General features: G+C 34.0%; 2 protein-coding genes across 2 annotated transcripts; one reads left to right on the forward strand and one right to left on the reverse strand.

The window, feature by feature from the left end:
* Positions 1 to 3,222: 3,222 nt before the first annotated feature.
* Positions 3,223 to 3,977, reverse strand: LOC125208917 (late embryogenesis abundant protein At1g64065-like). The gene has a single exon (XM_048108444.2). The coding sequence runs from the start codon at positions 3,863 to 3,865 to the stop codon at positions 3,302 to 3,304; it is 564 nt and encodes a 187-aa protein (XP_047964401.1). The 5' UTR covers positions 3,866 to 3,977; the 3' UTR covers positions 3,223 to 3,301.
* A 3,627-nt stretch (positions 3,978 to 7,604) lies between these two features.
* LOC125216638 (late embryogenesis abundant protein At1g64065-like) lies at positions 7,605 to 8,547 on the forward strand. The gene has a single exon (XM_048118395.2). The coding sequence runs from the start codon at positions 7,689 to 7,691 to the stop codon at positions 8,361 to 8,363; it is 675 nt and encodes a 224-aa protein (XP_047974352.1). The 5' UTR covers positions 7,605 to 7,688; the 3' UTR covers positions 8,364 to 8,547.
* Positions 8,548 to 22,514: the final 13,967 nt, after the last annotated feature.

Here is a 22,514-nt window from a genome sequence, read left to right on the forward strand (position 1 = left end):
CAGTGGAAGCAATTGCGATATGGATCGACATTAATAGAGATTGTGAGAAAATAAATAATTAGATGACGATTGATAGAAACAAGAAATACATGTGGTGACTGCCATTATAAGGGACATTGCCGCTCTCCAGTCATATGGTGATTTTTATCATAAGCAGACATCAAAAGAGATTATCATAATATAAGGAGAGCGGCAATGTCACTGTCATAAGTGCTATTAATATTTAATAAAACTCTTCTTTGACAACTAATTGACAATTTATGGTAATTCAAAACCTTATAATAATCTTTCAAATTTTTTTATGGATTTTGTATTAAGATAGTTCGACGATAAAATTTAATGCAAATACGCTTATACGTTCATACATAAATTAGAAATGTAAGTACAATTAAAATAAATCCTCTTTCATTTGGTGTGTTTTCGCAACTTCCTTATGTTTTCCTCCTCTGTGCTTGCGTTGTTCGGGTGAACAATTTGCTTTTGAATAATTTAGAGTTATTGAACTTTCATGCTCGCTATTTTTTTACTTCGAGTATTTAGCCTTTCTAACAACTCCAACAAGAATGACTGTTGTAGACACGAAAAAATGTGTTACTTAATAATTATTGTAGGTGAAATTTTGAAATAAAGTTAGGTGCGAGGAAAGTTCCTAGCTAGAATCAGTATTAATAATAATACATGTATTATATATATATATATATAGCTCGCCGTTTGAGGAATTATATGCGCTGAAAATGCTTACCTCAATCTCAATATTTCAACCTAATTAATTAATGTTTTATTATTAAAATTATTAATGAAAAATGGAGGTCCCCGCGTTCTTCTAGATAAAACGTGTAAATTATAGTACTATATCGATATGGCGTAGTAATGAATACTATCTTATAATTTTAACATTTTTAATGTTATCATGTGAGAATCGAATGAAAATATGTACAAGTATACCAAATAGCTAATTTGCACGATTGAAGTTTTTCAAATATAGCCATTTAATTAAACTGGCACTAAAATAATTCATTCTTTTGATATTAAGTTGGAAGGAATTAAGCCGTTGTGAATTTTCTTACATTAGTTATTTGAAACATGTGCATTAAACGTATTTACTATTATGTATAGATATGTGGATAGTGAAACATTTGTTGCTGGCTAATTATATTTAGTTATATACTTCCTTCGTCCCGGCCTAAGCGAGACGTTTCATTTTCGCACATGTTTTGAAAAAATTATTATAAATAGTTAAAGTGGTGATAAAATTAAGTAAGGGAGATAATAATGCAGAAGTGACTATTTATAAATTATAATCATTATTTTAGAGAGAGGAATAATGGGGAAAAGAATATTAAACGAACCTAGAGATGCATTTTCAACGATTTAGAGCACATACATATATAATTGACATGATAATATAAATATGCTTTGTACAATAATCGATCTGATGCGCATGTATTCTCCACGAGAATTAGGCTTTATTTTAAGAGTTAAGGCAAAGGTTTATAGATACAAATATTTATAAGTAGTACTCCCTCCGTCCCAAGGAAGATGAACCCTTTCTTGGGCGGCACGGGATTTTATGCAGTTATATTTTGTGTGTTAAGAGGAGAGAGTAAAGTAAGAAAGAGGGAATAAAATAGAGATAAAGGTATTTTCATTTTAAGTAATGGATCATCTTGATTGGGACAAATCAAAAAGGAAAATGGGTCATTTTTAATGGGACGGAGGGAGTACTATTTTTTATCTTTCATTTTGTGGTGATATACAAAGATCTTAAGAAAGAAGACATATAGTATCTACGTACAGCTGTATGTCTGTATCTACATTGAAACTCATATGTAATATTGTAAATGGGATTAAATTTATTTTACGGAATTATGGTTTATAATATAGTAATAGTAGCATTCAGTCGTTGACCATATTAAATTGGCCACCTTCTAGAAGGACATAGTGCATAAGTGAAATTAAATTATTAATTCACACTGGATATGCAAAAGAATGTGCCTGATAAATTAGTAACACTTAAATCGTTTTGGTATATGAGAGAATGAACTGAAATCTTTTTGGTAGTAAATCGTTTTGGTATATGAGAGAATGAACTGAAATCTTTTTGGTAGTATATGATAGAATGAAATGAGGGTGAAATGAAACGGAGATAAGAATGAAATAATAATTTTTTTTATATTTATATACTCCATCCGTCCCATAGAAGATGTCACACTTTCTTTTCTAGTTTATCCCATAAAAGATGTCACATTTCCATTTTTGAAAAAAATTCTCTCTCACATTAATATAAAAATTATATTTTCTCTTTACATCTAACACACAAAACAAAACTTCATAAAATCTCGCGTCATTCTACAAGTATGACATCTTTTGTAGGATGGAGGGAGTATTATTTACTTATATTCCAATCTATATATTATAGTTGTACCAAATAAATGAATAAAATAAAAGTAGAAATTATATTTTATTTCATCATATTCCATTCTATTATACCAAAGGCTGAAAATAATACTCCTACCTTTTCAATTAGCCAGCAAAGCATATGAAACCGCTGTCATTTAAGTTAATTAAACCACTCTTTGAACTTATCTGTAATGTGGAAATTTAATTAGTCAAGCCTTCAATATTCCAAGTTGGCATTAGAGTCGGTAATTCACGAGCACTCTTTTTTGATAAAAAAAGAAAATATATACAGCTGTTTGAAGAAAAAGTAATTTTAAATATTTAAATTACTAATGGTTATTTGAAATAAGTCGATGGCCTATCTCAAATGATTCCGAGTTTGACATTCATGATGGTGTGGGAATTGCTTATAAGCTAACGTCTGAGCTCTCGTGGAGTAGTAATTTTGTATGGTTAATAAACTCATTTAACTTAATTTACATGCCTAACTAGCTCGACTCAAATCATACTAACGACTCAGAGGGTTTATAGTCAATAAGTTCTTTCATTAATTAAAACACTAGCTACTTTAATTACACTAGATCTTTCTGCTTAATTCCATCACGTTTGACCAAATTTCCACGATATATGATGACATTAATTCTTGATTTTCAAATTAAACATAAATTTGACATTTTTACAGATTGGTCCTTAATTATTTAATCTAATATATATGGTTCATTTGGAGCGTTTTGTTATTAAAAAATATAAAACGGGTTAAAATGGGAATTGAAGAAATATTAACATCCACCATGAGTTGTATGCATAACAAATACACAAATATTTATAAAAAAATAAAAATAAAAATAAAAAAACACACCCCATCTAGACGTCGAAGATAATTTACATAATTTATAATCAACTAGCACTTCAAATTCTCAATCTCTTTAGTGCCCAAATTGAGGTCCCAATCACATTTCATTTCACCAGATTTCTTCTTCTTGATGATTTTCATCAAATGCACCTTCCCATTCAATTTTGCTTGGCTTCTGAGCTTCAAATTCCCAGAATTGATCTCATTTCTCAATTCACTACCCGGTCCCCTATCCGTGTTCACGTCCACGGAGATCTCCAACTTCTGCGTTTTCTTGGCCTTGGTGCGCCCCGGGGGGATCACTTGTTCCCCGAGTGGCACACCCTTGTGCAGTATGACGAGGGTGCTCTCGTCATACTTGAAATGACCAAAGTTGGTGTTTTTAATGGTGAGCTGAGCGAGGAGCTTCATTTTGATGGACGTGGTTGTGCCGTTGGTGAAAGTTTCGACGAAGGTGAAAGTTTCGACAACCATAGCATTGAACCCCAGCTTAGGGCTTTTGACCTTCATAACTGTGAGAGCCAACGCTAAAATGATGGCTGCTTGAAACACTATGAATACTGCAACAAATGCTAAGCATTTCTTGCAGCTTCTCCCTTCTCCTTTTGACATTTTTTTGGGAATAAATATGGAGTTTGAGTGTTTTTTTGTTGATATTTGGGAACGAGAAAATGGCAGTTTATATATATTAAGGAAATAGATAGTTCAAAATTCATACTTGTGTCTTCTCGTGTTTTTTATTGTTTTGTTTCTTCTTTTTCTTTTTTGAAATTATATTAAGGAAATTTTAAACAATTTGTCCAATAACCAAACACATGTTTTGACGTAATTTATGGCAGATATCATGTGAATAAAATCATTTAAATGGAAGAATATGTGATATTTACTCCACGATACACTTGGACTTGGTAATAGTAGTAATGATTAATTAATGAGATAAATACAAATATATTTTACGGAAGTCCACTTGTGAATGGTAATAGAGTAATGATAAGTAAATACAACTATCCTTTAGGGAAGCCCAACTTGTGAAGTAAAGCAGTCGGAGCACTTCCAATGCTCTCCCTAAAAACTCCCTTATTTCTCCCTAACTCCTGCCACATCAGCGCCACATCAGCACCAAAATTTATCTCCAATTTTTAGCCAACTTTTAGCCAACTGCTCCAATAGTTTCTCCCTTATTTCTCCCTAACTCAACATTTCATTTTTACATCATCATTTTTAATATTGTTTAATTTTCCCTACAAATGTGTTTAATAAATAGATTTATAATGAACAATTCATCGTTGTATTAATCATTGGAAAATATAATACAACGAGAAAAAAAAAACTACAAATAAAAACCATAAAAAACAAAGATTTAAAAAAACAAAGATTTAAAAAAAACTACAAATAAAAATCATAAAAAACAAAGATTTAAAAAAAACTACAAATAAAAACCATAAAAACAATGATTTAAAAAACAAAGATTTAAAAAAAAAAAAATTATCGCCGATTTATCGTCGAATCGCGCCCACAGTGGGCGGCGATGATTCGGCGATAAATCGGCGATAAGAAGGGAGTTGGCGATAATAAGAGAGTTTTATCGCCGAATTATCGCCGAATTCACTCCAACGCCCGGCGATAATCGGCGATTTTTCGCCGGATTTAACGCCGACCCATTGGGAGTGCTCTAACCGAACTAGCAGTAATATTTTTAGTCAAAATTAAGATATTGTCAAATTCAATTTGCAAAAACACTCTTAGGTTCTTGAATTACATACTCCGTGGAGAAGGATTGATAAATTAATCTTTCACATATTGATTGTGACAATTGACAAAGTGAAATTTCAATATATAAATAAATCTTCTCTTAAGCCACATATGGCAGGTAGTTGTGATTCTACAAGTAAATACTCCATGAACATATGAATTCTTGTCAACCCTTTCGCATTTGCATTTCCTGTTTTTACACCCTAACCGTCCCACACTAATGCTATCATTAAATTTGAGCATTAAAAAATTCCTGTTAATTGGAGTGTTCATATTATATCTATGCAATCGGAGTACTTAGTTTCCCAAAACCTTTATATAAACCACAAAAATCTAGTTTCTACGTGTAAAAGAAACCATAAGGCAAGAAAATTGAATCCGCATGCTGCATTCCTTTCAAAAATGAATTAATGCATACATAATTATTTAATTCAATTTTGTTTTTCACATCATAGTAGAATTGAGAATTCAACAATCTCTAGAATATTGTAGAAAACTTTGAAATTGATGTGAGTGACATACATAGTTGTTTTGACTTGAACCAACTTAATCACTCTATTAATTCCCTTTAATCATACTACCTAATTAATAATTGAGTGTATTCAGCATGACTTTTTATTTTGTGTATGTTATTTTAATTCTAAGACTTCGGTGATTATTATTGACATTATTAATTTTATAAATTACATAAAAATCAAAATTCTACTATTTCTCAATTTTAGATTAATTAAAATGAATGAATAAAATAATAAATTAAATTTTACTTTTTAGATAATTTATAAATTTAGTTAATGAAGAAAATAAAAATAAAAAAGATAAAAGTGATATAAGGACCATAAATAATGTATGAAATTTATATTTATTAGTTAAGGAATGCCATTGAGGATGCTCTTATATATACATTTCAAGCCCCATTCATATTTAGCAATTTAGTGATCTAATGTAAGTTGTCTTAATCATTCCTACTGAAAATTTGGCCAGCGTAAGTTAGCTGAGATTCCTTACTTATCCACGTGTTAATATATATATATACTCACCAATGAGATTAAATTACTGATTTAAGTAACGATTTCCTTACGCATTCACAATCAAAATGAAATAAACAAAAACTAGCCCTTTATTGTCTAGTTGATACAAAACTATAAACTATGGAGTATATTTGTTTGAATGAATCTGACCTTGCATAGATTCTTATAAATTGGTTGTTGTTTCTTTATTATGGATTATTAATTTCTATTTTGAATTAATTGAAATATGCACAACCACAACTAGTAATATAATATGCACTTGAGGTGTATTTACATTAATTAATGTATTTTTTTTTTAATCTTTTGGTACTTATACTTTTAATTTGGCAGAAAGCTGAAAACTGAACTAGTGACAACTCCATTTATTTAGGAAAATTCTACGATTAATTTCTCCAAAAATATATAATTTGGCAGAAAGCTGAAAACTGAACCAGAGACAACTCCATTTATTTAGGAAAATTCTACGATTAATTTGTCTCCAAAAATACTACTATCTACGCAATAATTCTATGATCGACTGTCTCAAAAAAGTAATACAGCACTTTTTCTCTATGAAAAATTAGTTACAATCTCCTTTTTATTTGTCATATTCTATTAGTCCACTTAACTCACCTAACACATACTATTTCACTTTCATACTACAAATCATTCTTCTAAATCTTGAACCGTTCACAATGTGACAAATTCTATTTGAACAATTAAATTCATAGTTTTATGTCTTATCAATCTGCAAAATTCGACATAAAAAATTTCACAAAACATCATCACATAAGTAAACAATCTCTTTTAACAGTTCAATATAAGTATTTAGAATAGCAGTCCGATTTGCAAGATTATATCTTAGGATTAAATATGTATTGTGTTTTATTAATGAGATTGAATCTCATAACTTAATCATAAATGAATAATCATGTGACGATTAGTAATAGTCACTCCTTTCAACTAAAATAATCTCACAATTCACTATTGCATGTATTATACTAGTACTCCCTCCGTTTCTTCATAGTTGAGGCGGAACTTTTCAGCACGGAGTTTTAGAAATGAATGTTGGGTGTCTTAAATAAATAGATAAAAAAGTAAGAGAGAGGAAAATGTAGAGAGGATAAAGTATAAAGTGAATAAAGTAAGAGAGAGTAAAGTAAAAAAGAGAAAAAAGTTACTATATATGGAAATGACCTAACTATGAAGAAACTTTCGGAAATAGAAAAATGACTCGATTATGAAGAAACGAAGGAGTATTAATTATGACAACCGAAAGACACCGGCCAGTTTTTATTAATTCATGCCCGTTTCTACGGCGACAACTTTTTACTAGCGCAGTTAAATTAAAATGTACTCCTATGATTTAATTTAACAAGGTTTCCAAGCCTGCCTTAATTTAGACGTCTGAAAGTCGTTAGTCCAAGTCAACATGGAACTTCTGAGAACTTATCACACCCAATTTTCCAATTGTTATTATAATTAGAACCTTCCTTGACTAATTAATGACTTCACTTATCCGTCACATAAAATCAACTCTCTCCACTAATTTTTTAAAAAAAGCCCTTTAGTCAAATAAATGCGTCCAAACATATATTAGTAGTACTCTCCCTTAATCCCCACTCACTATTTCCTCACACAAAAAAACACAAAATTTCAATCAACACAACAAAGCCATGTCCGAAAAGAAAGAGCAAGTAAAGCCCTTAGCTCCGGCAGCCCACCGCGTCGACATCGAAGACTACGACCGCTCCAACGCCTTCCCTGACGAGCTCGGCCCCCCACTCTGCCGCCGGCGCCAGAGGTGCATCAAACTCTGCGGCTGCTCCGCCGCGATCCTCTTGATCGCGTTGACCGTCGTGCTAGTGCTCATGTTCACCGTCCTACACGTCAAAATTCCGTCGCTAAAGATGAATTCCGTCACCGTGGAGGGCGTCCCCGAGCTCAACTCCATATCGGGCTTCGGGCTGGGCCGTAACTTGACGTTCGGGTTCGGGCTTGAGGTCAAGAACCCGAACGTGGCGTCGTATCGGTTTGGCAACGTGGCGACATTTTTGTACTACGGCGGATCGCTGGTGGGCCAGGCGGAAGGCCCGGCGGGGGAGGCCCGGGCCCGGAAGAGGGTTCGTGTGGATGTTAGGGTGGTAGTTATGGTGGATAAAATTATGGAAGTTGAAAGATTAAAGGGGGATTTAAGCGTTGGAATTTTGAGTATTAGTAGCTTTATGAAGGTTAGTGGGAAGGTTAAAATTACGCAAGCAATTAAAAAGAATTTGGTTGTAGCCAAATTGAATTGCACCATGAATTTGATTGTGAGGACGCAGGGAATTCAAGATTTGAATTGCCACTGAAATTTAGTTTAGATATTAATTTGATTATATTGAGGTCTAGTGATTTTTAATTATAGGAGGGGGAAATCGATCAATAAGCTACAACGAGGCTTGTATACCTTCCGAGTTAATTGTGTTTTAATATTGTATTGGAAACAAATCAAATCTGTATATGGATATTTAGCTAGCTATGATTTTATTTACACTTGTGTGTAGAGGGTGTTTTAATTCAAATATTCAAATGTAACATTCTTGGTAAAACAGAGGTTGGTGATTACAAATTTAATCAACGCCACATGCGGTGTTGGAATTTATGGGTTGATTTTATTTACATATGTCTTTAATATAAAATTCAGCTGGTTATGTATTTATTAAGGTTTTATTTCAGCTAATATAAAATAATTTGTTGAGCAATAAATAATACTCTAATTACTACCATCTCATCCCCAATATTAGCTTTTCCTCAAAAATGATAGATGGTGTCTTTTCTCGTCGACTATCTCCAGGTTACACTAAAACTTAAAATAAGATAGGTATTTAGTTTCAGTAGTATTCTAAAAAGTAAAATCAATCTCATTTTTGGTATTAAGGAAAAAAATACATCTTTAAGTTTACACTAAACTCAAACTTAAAATTTTTCAAATTTTGTGAGTAAAAAAAGGCATAATATAGAGAGTTTTTTTAAGTTTGAGTTTTGTGTAAATGGTTGGAGTAAAATCATATTTGATATTACATTTGCACTAAATGAATTTGAATTTAGTAAAAGTGGTTGGAGATGCTCTTAGGGTGTCTCCGGTGGCGCCCCTCCCACTAGCCCTTCCCATGCCACGTCATCACTAGCCCTTCCCATTCCACTGCCACATCACTAGCCCTTCCCACTGCACTAGGACTTCCCACTAGGACTTCCCGCAATAAAATTAATAAATTCACAATTAAAATTAAAATTTACGGAATTAAAATTTTGACACGAGCCGTATTTATAGAGTTTTATTAAAAAAATAAAAAATAAAATCAGTGGGACGTCCGAGTGGGACGTCCTACCCACGCCACAGTGGCACCCGTCAGGTAGGACGTCAACGGGAGGGGCGAGGGCATCGCAGGTGCACACGGGACGGGCGTGGGCGCCCTTCCCGCCCACTATGGCGCCCGTCAGGTCGCCCGTCCCCGACGGGCGAGTGGGAGGGGCGCCGGTGGAGATATATCTAGCATATGAAAGCATTTTTCAGCAGCTGAGAGTTGACCGCCTCGTATCAATATTCGGTTGATGTCTTACACATAAAGATAAAGAGATAAGTCGAATTCAATCCAAAATATTGGGCATTATTAAATTTTGACCCTTCACTTTCAATTGTTTCAATTAAGACTTAATTTACGAACAAATTAGACTACATAAGTTTTACAATAAATTCAAAGCTAGCATATATAATATGTGAGGCCCAAAGTAGAGACCACACTTAGTACCAAAATCTTTTTTGAGCATCCGCAATAGTAGCCCGCTAGGAGCTAGGATCTGTCCCGTGGGGACTATCTACCTAGAGGGATGGGGGCCGAGCTCGCGGGATACGCGCTGCCCAAAGTACAAAGGCTCATAGATCCGCATACAAAGATGATAACCGATGAGAAAATTTTGAAATTCAAAAAGTATGCGATCAAAAGCTACTACTTAATTAAATCATATTAAACTGCTTTATTAATTAATATAAAATCATTTCAGCATGACATGTAGCTTGTTAGTATTGGTATACTGAAAAGCATATTTCGAGCATTTTGCACGAATAGAATTGCTTGTATATAATAAACTCTACAGTCCACTATTAACCTAAGGCGAGAAGAAGTAACTTTATCGCATTGGTGTTTGCTTATGAATTTATAAGATGTTTCTCAAACATTTACATATATATAGAAGTAAACAAGTTTAATTCTTCTGCATAGTAGATTGATCGTGAACGACGTTCACAGAAGGTCATGTAGTCAGTTTTTTTGTAAAAGATAAATAGAATTTCACAATCTAAATAGTCTTTGACTACCTATCGTGAAATAAATGATGGGTAGTCAGTTAGCATGTTTCCTTACCATAGGAAATAAATGACATTGTTTGGTATAGCATGAAGAATCTAAGAGTTGAAAAAAGTCTTTGTTGGTATTTAATGAAAGGTGAAGTCTTAGTTATTGTTATTTATTAATCATTGTTGACATAACATTGGCCATACGATTCATAATCTGGCCCATTATAACTCAATATAAAAGGAGATCTGTCACGACCGCATTTTGCTAAGGATAGCGAAAGCAGGTTAACCGCGACTAATAAGAGGGGTTAAAGAGAACAAGGAAGAAAAGAGGTAGAACTTGAGAATTTGCACAAAGGCCACGTGGATCGATATCATAAAATAGAAGTCAAGTATTCAATTACATGGTCTTGGAATAGAATAAATATCTCATCATATGAATCGGAGTTCGATGGTGAGATTTTACAATTCTCACTAAGCAAAAGTACAGTGGAATAAGTCCTTACTAAACAACTTCGTGTATGAAGACACGAATAGTTGGAAGATCCACATCGTTATTTAATAAACATCGACTTTATCATCACTCCTTCCTTTTGACGTTCAACCTGCATATTTAGAAATAAATGCAGGGCTGAGTACATGAGTACTCAGTGGACACGTGCCGAAAAACAAAACATACAATATATAGTTGTCAAGCCATCAACAGTAACACACAGAGGTTTTTCTTAAAAGACTCGAGCTTAATAAATTCTTTTGTGAGCTAAAAGTTTGTGGCCCGAACTAAGTTCTTTCATAATTCGTCATATCTAAACATTCGTGCACCGGGTAGGTGGCCACCTCCCATGGCCAACCATTCCAATGTGTTGGGAAGGTGGCCACCTTCCACGGACACCAGAACCAGCCAACCCTCTCGATGACTCACGACTAGCGTCGTGTACACAAGTCTGTGTTGAGATTCTACCCACTCTCAGACCCGAATTCGATTATAACGTTTTGGGGTTACCAAAACAAAAGAGGCACTTAGCCCCACAGATAGGCATCAAAACAAACATTTTATGGCATGACAACAACTTAAAAATAATCGTAGCTCCATTTTGAGAAAAGATAATATTTCATAATTTCACGAGTATTTGATTTATATTCGCACTAATGTGCTGGATATTAAAAGAAAGCCCACCTGATATGCTTATTCCTCAATTAAATTACTCGTGTTGGCCTCACTCTGCCCTCGAGCAATTTATTCTCACTTGGTGGTTCTTCGGTTTATGCGGCTGCTCTCTCCGCGCTGTCATTGCCTCCCTCGTTCTCCTCCCTAGTCCTTGTTGAAATCCTTATGTGTTGTGAAATTTGTGGTGACTAAATGGCGGAGGGAATGGAGGTGGGGAGGCAACTTATATAGGCCTCGATTTTGGCCTCTTGTGTCTGAATTTTGGGGATTGATCCTTCTATTTCTAGGCTATATGCTTGGCCTCCTTGTGAGTTTTGTGATTGGGTTTCTTTACCCCTTTGGTGCATACTTTGTCACCTTGGATTGGCTGATCTCATGGCTGAATTTTGGGAAATTGATATCCTATCTCAGGCTGCAGGTTGAGCTCTCTTTTGAGCTTGTAAGTTGGTCTTCTATGCCTACTTTGGTGTATACTTTGGGGTTGTTCATTAGGGCTGCATTTCTAGCGTTGATGATGAGATTTTCTTTACTCCATTTGAGCTTGGTGATGAGCTCACCCTTTTCTCCTCATTGTTTCTTACCTCACTTGAGTATACCTTATCTCTTGTACTCATTTGAACTTGGGACAATGGAATGATCCCCTGCGTGGACTTGCTGCCATGCTTCACATTTTCTACTACATTTTTGGTTAGCTTTCCTTGTTGGATTTCTTGGGCACATGACAAATTACTAACTTGGTATGTGATTTTCCTTGTAAGTTTGGCTGTCACTTTGGAGTTTAGTGGGGTAGAATCGAGAGAGATGGGGAGAGGAGAAGAAATCTATTCCCTCCGTCCTGTGGGACAACACGGGATTTTAGGAGGTTTTGTTTTGTGTGTTAGGTGGAAAGAGAAAATAGTAATATTTATATTATTGTGAGAGAGAACTTTTTCCAAAAAAGAAAATGTGACATCTTTTGTGGGACAAACTAAAAAGAAAAGTGTGACATCTTTTATGGGATAGAGGGAGTACTAAACATCTCCCACTTTGTTTTGTTGCTAGGTTTAGCAAATGGTTAAGCTTTAGGCCTCGGCATCTGCCAATTCTTAGAGTAGAATTAGTTGTCACTCTATTCTTATTGTAGCAATTTTTCTTTGTATACGCGTACTATTTGTATCTAGATAGATCAAAGTTGTGCACTTATATCTCTTGTACAATTATTACTTGTAACACCATTGGTATTTTTCCACAAAAGAATTTGTTGCTCTTTTAATTCTCTTGCACTTTATTTTCCAAAACAAAGTATTCATATCTCTCAAGGTCAAATATCACAACGAGAATCCACGATTACAAGATAACACAGCTACTAGTAGAAATTAATAATACTAATACATACGATTTATCCCGATAAGAGGAAACGAAATTCGGGGCGTCACAAGATTAGAAAAAAGATTTTGACATAATTCAGTTACAATTTTCGTGTCCACTTTCACTGGTGGACGGAAATTTCAAAGAGTGAAATGGAGAGACTGAACTACAATGTGTGTGTTTCGTACCGTTTATAATGAATGTGTCTGTCTATGTCACCTTTTTACGTGTTTCAATTGTAATTTGAAATGCAGAGTTGTGTTTTTTTAATATTTAAGATAAAATAATTAGTATTGATGTTCCTATAAAATAAATGAATATAATTATACAATGATGTAAGTTTATAACATCAATTGATTCTAAAAGAAATGTGTCTAAAACTGAAACTAACCAAATAACGTGCGAAATACTAAGAAAACTAGGAAATACAGAGTATTAACCAAAACTGTGTCGCCTATACTAACCAAATAACGCACGAAATACGAAACTGCAGGTCTCTCAGTAGGCGTGGCTTTCATCGATAAACCATGAGTTTCCCTATAAATCGACTCCTTCACCAGATCTCAAAGGTCAAAACTGTATCGCCTATACTGAGACTGTACGATTGTCGAGTCACTTGAAGGTATTTTTGGAAAAATCATTCTGTCACAATAATGCATGACCACATTAAGAAGACATATTAACAAGCATTGCATAAGCAAAAACTGTTATTCAATAGAGCATTAACAGTAAGAAAATCAAACCAAAATGTATTAAGCAAATAAACAATTATGTTATCTATCCGAAAACAACACTGCCACAAACACCGCCATCCCAAGCTGAGATATCAATCCTCAATCACACAAGATAATTTCACAATAATGCAACACAAGATGAAGAGATAAACAATTATGCTAACTTTCTTAAAACAACACTGCCACAAACACCGGTAGGAACCTAATACTATTGCTACAACATTTCCTACTACACCACTACTAAATGGACATATGGATCCTATTTGGCAATAAATAAATCATTTCCCAACACAACCTCTCTCCTCTCCCTACTTTCTTAAATTACGTTTCATTCAATAAATATCATTAGAAAACATCTTTCCTCCACATTCTTTCTCCTATTTTTTGTTAATCTAAATAAATAACCAATCAAAAAATTATCCAATAAATCTAAATTCTTTTATTTGTCTTCTCTACCTTCTCTCCCTGTTTTTCTTAATCTACATAATTGTATTAGTCATTATTAAAAAAAAAATAGAAGGGCTATATGATAAATAGATATAAAATATGTTTCAGTAAATAAATAAATGTGTAAAATAATATAATCAATAATAAAACTAATTCATATAAATTGAATATTTAATTGGTATAGTTAATTATAAAAATAGCTTATTTTAATAATAATTTTTTTTTTTTTTTAAATGAACACCTTCACGGTGGAGGGTTGAGTAAGTCCCTCATCCCATATATATCATGTAAACAAAGGCGGTACAACGACCATTCCGAAAAGTGGAAGGCCCAAAGTGCGACGAATTACAACCAAAATAAAAAAGAAAATTCAAAATTTAAAGCTAGGCATGCCTAGCTGATCAAGTCTCGCCAAGGCTCTTGCCCGGGACGGGATAGCACTCCCCTCAAATCTCTCCACTTTAATAATAAAACTTAGTTCTATAACATTATAAAATTATGGTACAAGTTAAAAATTTGTATTCAACTAGAAAAATTATTGCCATAAATTTTGAATAAATGTGAGAACTAGTGCAAGTTAAAAATTTGTACTCAAATAAAAAAAAAATATTGTCATAAATTTAGAATAAATGTGATGAAAATTGTTACCATGCTCTAGATTAATTCCATTGCTAAATGAAATATTAGAAGTTAATATAACAATTTATAAAAAAAGTTTAGTTTTTATATTTTTTTTATTGGTAAAAGATTAATACAAGTATTTATTAAAATTAACAAAAGTAGATCATTTCCGCTATTCGGCAAAAATCAAATCATTTCCCAACACAACCTCTCTCCTCTATCTTTAGTTCTTTACTCTCCCTTATTCTTCCTTAATGTACGTTTCAATAAATACAAATATAAACCTCTTTCCTCTACCCTCTCTCCCGAAAATGATCACCTAATACATTTCCTAATCCACTCCTCACATACATGGTAATACATGGTAATGGACACCACCATCAAATTTTATATTTGTGAGGGGTGGATTAGGAAATGTATTAGGAAAAGAATTAGGTGATCCTTTCCGGCCAAATAGGACCCACATGTCCATTTAGTAGTGGTGTAGTAGGAAATGTTGTAGCATTATGATAAGTCTAATTCCATGCATCAGTTATGGGGTAAAATTCTGTGATTTCATGGGTCTAACAAGGGTTTATAAGCCAGGTGTGTAGAGAAACCGCTAGCCCCAGGAAGAAAATAAAGATTACTGGGGAAAGGAAGCTAGCGGGAAAATTAAGCAGAAAAAGGAAGAGCCAATATACTGAGGAGCATCGAATCAGAGGGCAAAATGGAGATTGCAGGAACAGTCTAGAAGCTTTGTCCGCTATAAATAAGAGCATACGCTTGACATGAGCATCATCACTTTTCAGCTCTTAGCTTAGTTTTCACTTTTCTATACACACACTCACAGGGAATTTGGTGCGGGGGTTCACATTTCAGCTAAATAGTATCGCAACACCGTCTCCACGGAGGCGAAGAAACAATCGTCTTTTGCTTTTTCTGTTTACTTCTCGTACTCACCGAGCCCTCGCTGTTCGAGGCTCGGCTCTTTTTTGCTATTATCGTTGGATACTTCGTACTTTGCAATGGATATCGCTACTTTGTTTTCGTTTATCTTATCGTGGCACTTTTGGTTTGATTGCTGATTATTGTTGGTTGATCTGAGTTTGGAGTTGGTTTGTGAGAAATTTGTTGTTGATCGGTTGAATCTACGTAAACTTGTAAGGATCGGAGATGGAAATGATGTTTGATTGTTGTGGATGGCTTGGATCCGGAGTGGATTAAGCGTCCTGTGATTGGATCTGCTTGTTTTCGTTTCATTTAGTTGTTTAAGTTATGCATTCTCGTTTTGCCTCGTCTAAGTAGTCGTAGATCTGCTTTAGTTTTACTTGTTCTTCATTTCTATCGGTTTAATTTCGTTAAATTTGTTTCGATCTTCGTTTTGCTCTGTTTTAGCTGGTTGTTTCGTGATAAATATTGGAGAAGATGATGTCGTTGTTAGTTAGTCCTTTAGTTAGTTATTTTGCAGCTTTTCAGTCGTACTATGCTGTTTTGGTAAGTGGTCCCCACGTTTAGTTTTTCCCAAGTCTAGGTTAATTTAGGTAACTGTTCGCTCGGTCTAGTAACTGTCTTGCTCTATTTCAGTTAATATGCATGCTTTTATGTCTCTGCCTAGATCTAGCTGTTAGAGTAGAATATTTCATTTACCAAGTTTAGGAATAAAAGCTCAACCCCAAAAATTGCGTGGCAGCAGCCAAAAAAAAATAGTTCCCAAGTCTTTGAACATGTTTACTTGCGCATTCATCTCTATGGATTCGATCCCTACTTACCTGTACTATTTTTCTTAGCTAAAGTGGGTTGAGGGTTTTGAAGAGGGAGTTAAGGTAGTGATTGTGTGCCCAACGACAGGTAGCTCAAGGTTCTCTAAGTTCCTAGTTCCTGGACCGAGGATTTTCTTTATTAATTTTAGAACACTCTTTCGCTGACCATTAAACTTCATAAACAGACTCTTCACATTAGCATACTCTTCACATTAGCATTAGGTGATCCCTATCGTAGATTTTGGATTATTTGGTTGTCTCGCTAGCATAAGTTTGACTCTTATCCTTCTTAAATTGAACAGTTTCTTATCTTTTTTGCTTTGCTATAATGACTTGGTTGTTTTGTACATATCATGAACTATTCACGTGCGTTATATGACTAAAAATGATTATGTGAAGATTGTTTGGTATATTAACATGTTTAAGTGTAGTAGTTATAATAAGAACTAGCAAGTTCCCATGCCTAAAATAGTTTATGTATCAGTCAGAATAATCCATGCAACGTAGTAGTTATAGTAGCAACTAGCAAGTTCTCATGCTCTTGTTATTTAAGTTTTTTTTTTTAAATTAACTTCTTTATGAAGGAGGAAATTACAAATAAACTCCTAAGAAAGGAGGAAATTACAACTGACGTCGAGATGGCTCGAACTCGGCACCTCATACATTGTTATTTAAGTTTTGTTCTAGTAAGTTGCTCAACTGACTTTTAGTGTCCACCCTTTTAGAAATGTTATATTTCTTGATACACAATTGTGCTTACATGATTTATATTGTGATTAACTATGCTTATTATTATTTTGAAGGCAAATTAAAAAATTGGACCTTATAGGAGAAGAATTGTGATAGAGAATTGAGATGATATATGTACTCTTTTCTCTCAATATCGTGCTGACTGGCAAGGTGTAAAAACACATCAGGAAGACACTGTAGAGGTTGAGGTTGATTATGCTACAATTGGGGACTCATTTGACAAGCAATGTGAAGAAGAAGTTGATGCTATGAGTGATTTGTTGGCTCAAAAAAAGCTAAGAACAACATCTTCCTCAAGTTCCCTTGGACCGAAGAAGAAGACGGATTCGAAGATCATATCTGATTGTATGCATCGTATGTCCACTGATTTTGGTGACTATCTGTTGGTGGAGAGAAAGAAGGTTGAGCTTCTTATGGTGCAACAAAAAATGGATCCCCCAAGAAATTTTAGCAGCATTGAAGACTATTGATTTAGATGAGATGCAAATGATCAAGGCTTTGGATTTGATGATGCAAGATGGCATATTATTCCATATATTTGTTGGAATACCAGTGGAGATGAAATACAAGTGGCTAAAAGTACAACTTGATAAGTAAAGTTGTCTTTCCAATTGAACTTGTTTGAACTTGAATATGTTTTATTTAATCTAGTAGACTTTGTCTATGAAGAATAGTAGTACTAATTTTTTACTTTTGTCCTTTTACCACGTGAGATGATGCAAATTGTAGTATTTGCAAATTGTGGTATTTTAATATCCACTCATATATATATATATATATATATAGGGGTGCGTTAAAATGACAACACTTTTAAAATGACACTGTGACACCACGCTAGACTGCAATATTATATATGCTAGACTGCAATAGTATAAACGTTAGACTGCAATTTATAGATTGCAGTCTAGCGTATTGGATATTGCAGTCGAGAAAAATTGCAGTCTAGTGTATTGGATATTGCAGTCCGTGAAAATTTACCCTTGAGCAATTTTTATGATTGCCACATGGCAGCTTATTATTCGTCCACATGTACAAATGAGGCTAGGAATGGTGGTATGGTGTTACTTTAAGAGGTGTTGTCATTTTAACACAATCCTCTATATATATATATATATTAATTATCATTGATTATTATTATTATATTATTATTATTATTATTATATAATGTAGTAATTATTTTTTGATATAATAATAGTCAATGGAAATTTTTTTTTATCTATTTTAAAACGTTGATAACTAATTCCAAATCAATATCAATTATTGAGTTCCAAACAAATGGTCTGAAATTATAATAGTACAATTTTATATAAATTCATCATTTATACAAAGGATTTGTAATTGAATTACTCCCTCCGTCCGTGAATAGAATGTTGGGGTTTGGTGCCCCTTGCACAACGGAAGACTTGTACAAAACAAATAAATCATATACGGATCTATTTGATCGATTATGCGATTAATCAATTCACATGTTAAACAGATAATTCCATGCTAAGAACGCAAATAATTCATGCTTAGAAAATATAAATCCTAAACATGATTAGACTATCTATTTGACCGATTATGCGATTAATCAATTCACATGTTAAATAGATAATTGCATGCTAGAACACAAATAATTCATGCTTAGAAAATATAAATCCTAATTCATGCTTAGAGTTACCGATTTGATTCTCCAAAGAATCGACGATTGCTCGCGCCTTCTCCATGATGATGATATTGAGTACTAGACCACAGATCTTCTCTTTGGTTCTCGAACTGTATTCCGATATCAGTGTGGGTTGATCTTATCAAAATACTAGGACTCGAATAGAGAAGACAGAAAATTCCCCATGGAGGAGAAAACAAAAAAAATCGCTTCCTTCTGTAGAGAGAAAGGAACGAAAATTTCATAATGAAATAAATTAATTATTCTGTCTCCTTTATTCTCCTATTTATATTAAGTTCCTTTTGGGCACAGACAGATATCTATGGAAGGTTTTGGATATGGGCTCCCCCAATTTGCTTTTTACTAATTAAATTGAACCCACAATTTAATACAAGCTTTAATTGGAATATTACGAGCAGCCACTACAGAAGTAATATTGAACTCTCCCCATCCAAATCTGAAATCACAAGTAATCCGAGTTTCCGTTATTTATATTATTTATTTCCCGCGCTTAAGATATAAATATCCATTAATTAATTAATGTATGCTATGGACTTAATTAATTAATATCTTATTGACTCCAAGAGTAGACTTAACAAGAAACACTTATTTATTATTCATAGAGTAATAAAACTCCAACTGGCCAGTTTTCCGAATAATAAAACCTTGTTCGAGCTCCTCTTGAGGACATTATCAAACGAGACTCACCTCGCGCACGATTCAACATAATAGCAATCCTAGCACCGCTAGATATTAATCACCACTACCCAATATATCAGAATTATTGGGTTGCGAAAAACCCGCACCATTTGATAAGTCAAAGTAGTGCATAATCAATACCATATGCTCAATGCTAACATATGTAGATTAAGAAATAATATTTATTCAAGACCTAGTCTTTCAGTAGATAGCATAAAGACACGTCTTGCTGTTAGATCCGTTTAGTGCTATATCACACCAATGTCATCTTATTTCAGTAAGGTTTAGAAATATGCGGACTGACATAGCAACCTTTCACGATAGGTAGCCAAAGCCTATCTAGGTTGTGAAATTCTTCTTTTTTCTTTTGCAAAGCATTGCATAGATCTGACCGTGTTATCTTAAAGTGGACGTCGCCCACAACCGGTCTACTAAGCAAAAAACTTAGGCTTTGTTTACTTCTTATGCATTTAAATGCTTGTAAAACATCTTATTAATGTACAAGCAAACACAATGTAATAATAATAGTGATTCTATTCGTGCGAGACTGCTCGAATAATACTGAATCAGGTTAAAAGTGGATTGTAGAGTTTTTGCATACAAAAGCAAGATTCTATTCTCGCGAACTTGCTCAAAACATGCTTTCCAGTATACCAACCTTAACATAGGAGTCTCGTTTTTCCATTTTAGTCCATCCGCGAATAGGAGTCTCGGTACACTTTTACCATAAATGGTAATAGGGTCCCACATTCTACTAACTTATTCCACTCACATTTCATTTAAAACTAATATATACAAGTGGGACTCATATTCCACTAATTTTTTTCCATCCACTTTTCTTAACATTTCTTAAAACCCGTGCCGCTAAGAAATGAGACTCCTAATAGCGGAATTGAAATGTAATTCAATTCCATCCGATTCAATTCCATGGAATTCCAATTCCATGTATCGAACGGAACCCTAAGTTACTGATTGTAGTATTTTATCGTTTCATTAATTGTATGTTTCCTCATTTGTTAGGTATTTGGTTGTTTCTCATTAATTGTCATTTTGCCATTTGTTTGTAGAGATATACTGATGGTGGTATTTTGTTATTTCTCATTAATTGTTCATTTTGTCATTTGTTTATTGAGATACTGATGGTGGTATTTGTTGGTTACAACATCGGATAAGGGAGGGAAGTTGGAATACGTATATAATTTATGTCTCATCCCAATTAGTTTTAGGCCTTTTGGGCTTGACCCAAATATAAATTCGTGCGAGCTTGACCCAAAGCGGACAATATCAAACTAGTGTCCGGCGGATGATCCTAACAAGTGGTATCAGAGCCCAGGTGGCTTTGGGTCGGGCCTGATGGTGCTATTTGTTGGGTTACAAACCTATCCCACATCAGATAAGGGAGGGAAGTTGGAAGATGTATATAATTCATGTCTCATCCCAATTAGTTTGAGGCCTTTTGGGCTTGACCCAAAAATAAATCCGGCGGGCTTAACTCAAAGCGGACAATATCAAACTAGTGTTCAGTCGACGATCCTAACAAGTGGTATCAGAGCCTAGGTGGCTTTGGGTCGGACCTGGATGAGCCCCAGTTAGGGTCGGGCCCTAAAAGACTTGAGTTAGAGTCGGGCCTAGGATGACCCAAGGGCCAGGGCTGGAACGACCCATGTTCGTGTTGATTGTGTTCCCAATGTGGTCTCGGTTTGAGGGGAGGTTTGTTGGGTTACAAACCTATCCCACATCGGATGGGGGGTGGGAGTTGGAAGGTTTATATAATTCATGTTCAATCTCAATTAATTAGTTTAAGGCCTTTTGAGAGTGACCCAAAAATAAATCCGTGCAGGCTTAACCCAAAGCGGACAATGTCAAACTAATGTGCAGTCAACGATCCTTACTGTACCGTTCGGCTGTTTCGCATTAATTGTCCCTTTTGTTTGCAGATTCTACATATTGTCTGTCTCTTCCCAATATTCAAAATATATTATTGACGGTGGTGCATCTTATGTAATAGTGCAAGCAAAAGGTTGCCTAATAATCCTTGATAAACGATTTCATTCCTTGGCTGAACTGCAAAGGCTAATGGTGAAACTTCCAGGCCTATACTTTGATAATTCAAAATAATTAATATAAGTTCAAAATCCTAAAAACATTCTTTCATCTTCCATACCAAAAAAGGATTATCAGAAACTATATTCTTTGAAATCACATTTTTCAGAAATCAGAATATTTAACAAGATTACTTTCCACAAACAAACGGGATCAAGGTGTTTTAATTGGGACTTGGGATTATGGAGTTACAACCTTCTCTCAAGCAAACATGTTAATCATTCCACATGCAGTCTTCTATATACTATCATTACTCGAATCTAATAGTATATGATATTAATATTCTTACCTGATTTATTACAAGTAAAAGATTAGCAAAGTTTCCATCCTAATTTAAAATGATATCGAAGTTAGCAAATATGATCTTTATGGATCCTGGCACACTTTAATTTGATTTTCACCAAATGTCTAGTTAAAGATATGGTTCGTTGTGTGACAGCTCGTCATTTAAGTATTACCCACTTTGTAATCTATTCAAACATTCTTTAAAATCTTGACAACCATGCATGCATGTTTGTGATTGTCATTTAGATAAAAAAAAAATTAATTAAACATAGCCTATAAGTAACTAATTTTTTTTGCAATTATATAATCCTCTTGAAAAAAATTCTACACTTTCAAATTCCCATCATTGAGCAATTCATTTAAGAGCTAATCGGTTGCGGACTAGTCCAATTAAAATTTTATCGAAGATAAATGTCTAACTCTATCAATTAATTTAACGGATCATATTGTGAATTTAGGTTTCACTAAAATGCCAGTAACAAGAACCTATCAAAATTTCCATGCACATTAATTTAGAACGATGTAACGATGTAACGATTTACGACTTTTAGTGGTATATTCCACCTAATTTGTTGTTATTTGGATTTGGGTCATCATTCATGCTTAATGATTCTCCAGTTGGTGC

This window comes from Salvia hispanica, chromosome 3 (assembly GCF_029641045.1).
Source record: "Salvia hispanica isolate PSC_SH4W2 chromosome 3, Shi_PSC_v1, whole genome shotgun sequence".
Taxonomy (NCBI): domain Eukaryota; kingdom Viridiplantae; phylum Streptophyta; class Magnoliopsida; order Lamiales; family Lamiaceae; genus Salvia; species Salvia hispanica.